This window comes from Neopelma chrysocephalum, unplaced genomic scaffold, assembly GCF_003984885.1.
Source record: "Neopelma chrysocephalum unplaced genomic scaffold, ASM398488v2 Primary Assembly neopelma1_96661, whole genome shotgun sequence".
Lineage (NCBI taxonomy): Eukaryota > Metazoa > Chordata > Aves > Passeriformes > Pipridae > Neopelma > Neopelma chrysocephalum.
Genome location: NW_020925306.1, coordinates 1,344 through 4,499, shown reverse-complemented (window position 1 = coordinate 4,499; position 3,156 = coordinate 1,344). Strand labels below are relative to the sequence as shown.

General features: G+C 64.0%; 1 protein-coding gene across 1 annotated transcript; it reads left to right on the top strand.

The window, feature by feature from the left end:
• The first annotated feature begins 56 nt into the window (after positions 1-56).
• On the top strand, positions 57-2,954 carry RAB24 (RAB24, member RAS oncogene family). Its single transcript, XM_027708986.1, has 8 exons — positions 57-198; positions 836-904; positions 1,003-1,081; positions 1,197-1,264; positions 1,363-1,462; positions 1,807-1,857; positions 1,952-2,014; positions 2,534-2,954. The coding sequence occupies exons 1-8, from the start codon at positions 82-84 to the stop codon at positions 2,596-2,598; spliced, it is 612 nt and encodes a 203-aa protein (XP_027564787.1). The 5' UTR covers positions 57-81; the 3' UTR covers positions 2,599-2,954.
• The last annotated feature ends 202 nt before the right edge of the window (positions 2,955-3,156 follow it).

Below are 3,156 nucleotides of genomic sequence, written 5' to 3'. Positions count from 1 at the left end.
GCGCACGTCCGGGCCCGCCCCGCCCGGTTCCGGGCCCGCCCCGCCCGGAGCGGCCCCGCCCGCGGCGGCGGCGGCGCGAGGATGAGCGGGCGGCGGGTGGACGCCAAGGTGGTGCTGCTGGGGCAGGAGGGCGTGGGTAAGAGCAGCCTGGTGGAGCGCTGCGCCCACGGCCGCTTCCGCGCCGGGCCCTACCAGAACGTGAGTGACACACGGGCACCGACAGCGCCGCCGCGGTGCTGCTGCGGCGCCTCCGCGGCATCGCGTCACCCGCGTCTGCCCGGGATGAGCCCCTTGTGTGGCCCGTCCGCGCGTCGGTGCCCTCGCTCCTCCGCCGTGTCCCTCCACATCCCCGGGACGGTGTCCCCTCGTGTTGTCCCCCGCCGTCCCCGGGATAGGACCCCTCCACCCCTCCGGCACTCGCGGGTCGGTCCCCTCGTTTCCCCACCGTGTCCCCGGCGCGGTGCCTCCCACGTACCCACGACGGTGTCCCCCGCGTCGCTCTCATGTCCCCAGGGTGGTCCCTTCGTGTTCACCCCTCTCGATCTCCGGGCTGGTGCCCCCCGTATCCCGCCCGTGCCCTCACCGTGTCTCTGGCAATGTGAGACCACATCCCTGGCACGATGTCCCCTCATGTTGTCTCCTGCCATGCCCGGGCTGGAGCCCCTCCACGTCCCTCCCATGCCTGTGGGTTGGTCCCCTTGTTTCCGTACTTGCTCCTCCTACATCCCCGGGTGTGTTTCCCCATGTTCCCGGGCCGGTTCTCACCATGTTCCAAGGCCAGATGCTCTGGGCATCCCTGGGCCAGTCCCCACTGCTCCTCCTGCTTCACTTCCAGACGATTGGAGCAGCCTTCGTGGCCAAGGTGATGTCCGTGGGGGAGCAGACAGTGACCCTGGGCATCTGGGTAAGTGCAGAGACGAGGGCTGTGCTGACATCCCCAGCCACCCCCTGGCTCATGGATCTCCAAGAGTCACCTGCCAAGCACTTCCTTGTGTCCCACAGGACACGGCCGGCTCAGAGCGCTATGAGGCCATGAGCCGCATCTACTACCGGGGGGCCCGGGCTGCCATCGTCTGCTATGGTAAGGGCATGGAGGATGGGGACGTCCCAGGATCCTGGGACAGAGTGGTGGCAGCACTGGTGGGTCAGGCACTGAGGAAAGTGTTGGATAGACCCTGACCCCTCTCTCTCCCCAGATCTCACCGACAGTGGCAGTTTCCAGCGAGCCAAGTTCTGGGTGAATGAGCTGCAGAACTGCGAGGAGGTACAGGGGTGCTGGGGGGCTGCACAGCTTCACTGTGGGGCAGGGGGGCTGCTGGTGAAGACATGGGCACATCCCTCCCATCCCTCTCCCTCCCCCAGGGCTGCCGGATCTACCTGTGTGGCACCAAGTGTGACCTGCTGGAGGAGGACAGGAGGAAGCGGGGGATTGACTTCCATGATGTGCAGGACTATGCTGATGGTACAGCCACTGCTGGCCCTTCCTGGGGCTCCCGCAGCACAGGGGGTGGGGGGCACGGGGGATGGATCTGTGTGTGAGCCCTTGCCCTGGGCCCGCAGCAGATCCGGTGGCACCAGGGCTCTGTGTGTGGTGAGGCGTCAGCTCTACCAGGGACCTCCCTGGGCACAGCATGTCCTGACATGGGCAGGCACGTGGCCAGCTGGACCAAGGGGCCAGGAGCCCTGCCCTGGGTCCCTGCCAGCCCCCTGTCAGCAGCTGTGCCCGAGGGGTGACTCTGGGGGCAGCTGAGCCCTTGGGCCATATCCTGCACCTGCAGCAAGTGCCAACCTGGACCCTTGTTTCAGAGATCAAAGCAGACCACTTTGAGACCTCCAGTAAGACGGGCCAGAGCGTGGGTGAGTAGCCCCTCGCTGGGGTCATGCCCTGGGCAGAGCAGGGGCTCTGCCTGGCGGGGGCACCCACACCCACTGTGCCACCTCTCCCCCACAGATGAGCTGTTCCAGAAGGTGGCCGAGGACTACGTCAACTTCTCCGCCTTCCAGGTGATGACAGGTGAGTGGATAGGAACTGTCCCTCCCCAGGCACCCTCTCTTGTGCTGGGAGATGCCTGTGCCTCTGCTGAGTGTGGAGTATGAGCGATGGGGGGTCTGGCAGGGCCCTTCCTCACCTCTGCCCTGCTTGGGGCTGCTGCAGCTCCGTGCCGGGGATTGTCCTTTGGAGGTTGGGTCCCATCACAGCGTCCTCGTCCCTGCTTAGGCCAGGCTCAGCGCATCCACCCAGCTGGGCCATGATGGCCTTTTGTGGCCAGGAGCCTTGCTAGGCTGCAGGACTGGCTCAGCTCTTCACCAGGCCTGCCCAAGCGTGCTCAGCCCGGCTGCACCTCCCACCCTGGGCTGTGCCATTGCCTTGGGCTGTGCTGTGGCCCTGGGCTTTGCTGCTTCTCCATGGGGCACCAAACACTCCCCACGGGACCTGCTGGGGCCCACGCCTGGGACCAGCAGCTATGGGGCTGCCACACAGCATTTTGTGGCGTGGATGTGCCAGCAGCCTGCTGCTCCTGCTCTCTTCCAGAGGACAAGAGTGTCAACCTGGGCCAGAGGAGCAGTCCCTACTTTTACAGCTGCTGCCACCACTGAGCCCTTGTGCCAAAAGGGAACCGCTGCTGCCGGCCGGGCAGCTGGCGCGCGCCGGATGCCTCCGGTGTTTTACCTGCTGTGTTTTAGCTGTTGGGGCCTGTCCGTGCCAGGGCACAAGGCCTGTGGACTGCTCTCCTCCTGGCATGTGGAGTGGCACAGGGCTGCCGTGCAGTGCCAGGATCTATGGACTGACACCCCCAGGGACCCCCTCCCTGCCACCTGTGGCATTGGTGGGAGCTGCTGTGGCCCAGCAGCGGCCGGTAACTTATTCTCTCGGAGATGCTCAATTCTTTGCAGATTTATTTAAGCGTCTTCTCTCAAGATGTACAATGTAAATAAAACACATTGTGGTCTGAGCTGCCCCCTGTGCACGAGGCTTTTGGGGGTTTCCCATCCCTCCCCCGCCCCCCTCCGCAAGACAAACCACAAGAGGACATCGAGAGTAAAGTTAAACTTTACTTTACAGTAATTTTTCTTCTATATACAAAGAATTACAGTACATGTTCTGGGAGCACCTGGGCAGGGCAACCCTCTTTTCATTATAAGTTTCACATACAC

Bases quoted from the DNA above. Each gene is read 5' to 3' on its own strand.
- RAB24 (XM_027708986.1), top strand. From the start codon at position 82: ATGAGCGGGCGGCGGGTGGACGCCAAGGTGGTGCTGCTGGGGCAGGAG. The intron at 905-1,002 runs GTAAGTGCAGAG...TGTGTCCCACAG, and splicing joins CAGTGACCCTGGGCATCTGG to GACACGGCCGGCTCAGAGCG. The intron at 2,015-2,533 runs GTGAGTGGATAG...GCTCTCTTCCAG, and splicing joins CGCCTTCCAGGTGATGACAG to AGGACAAGAGTGTCAACCTG.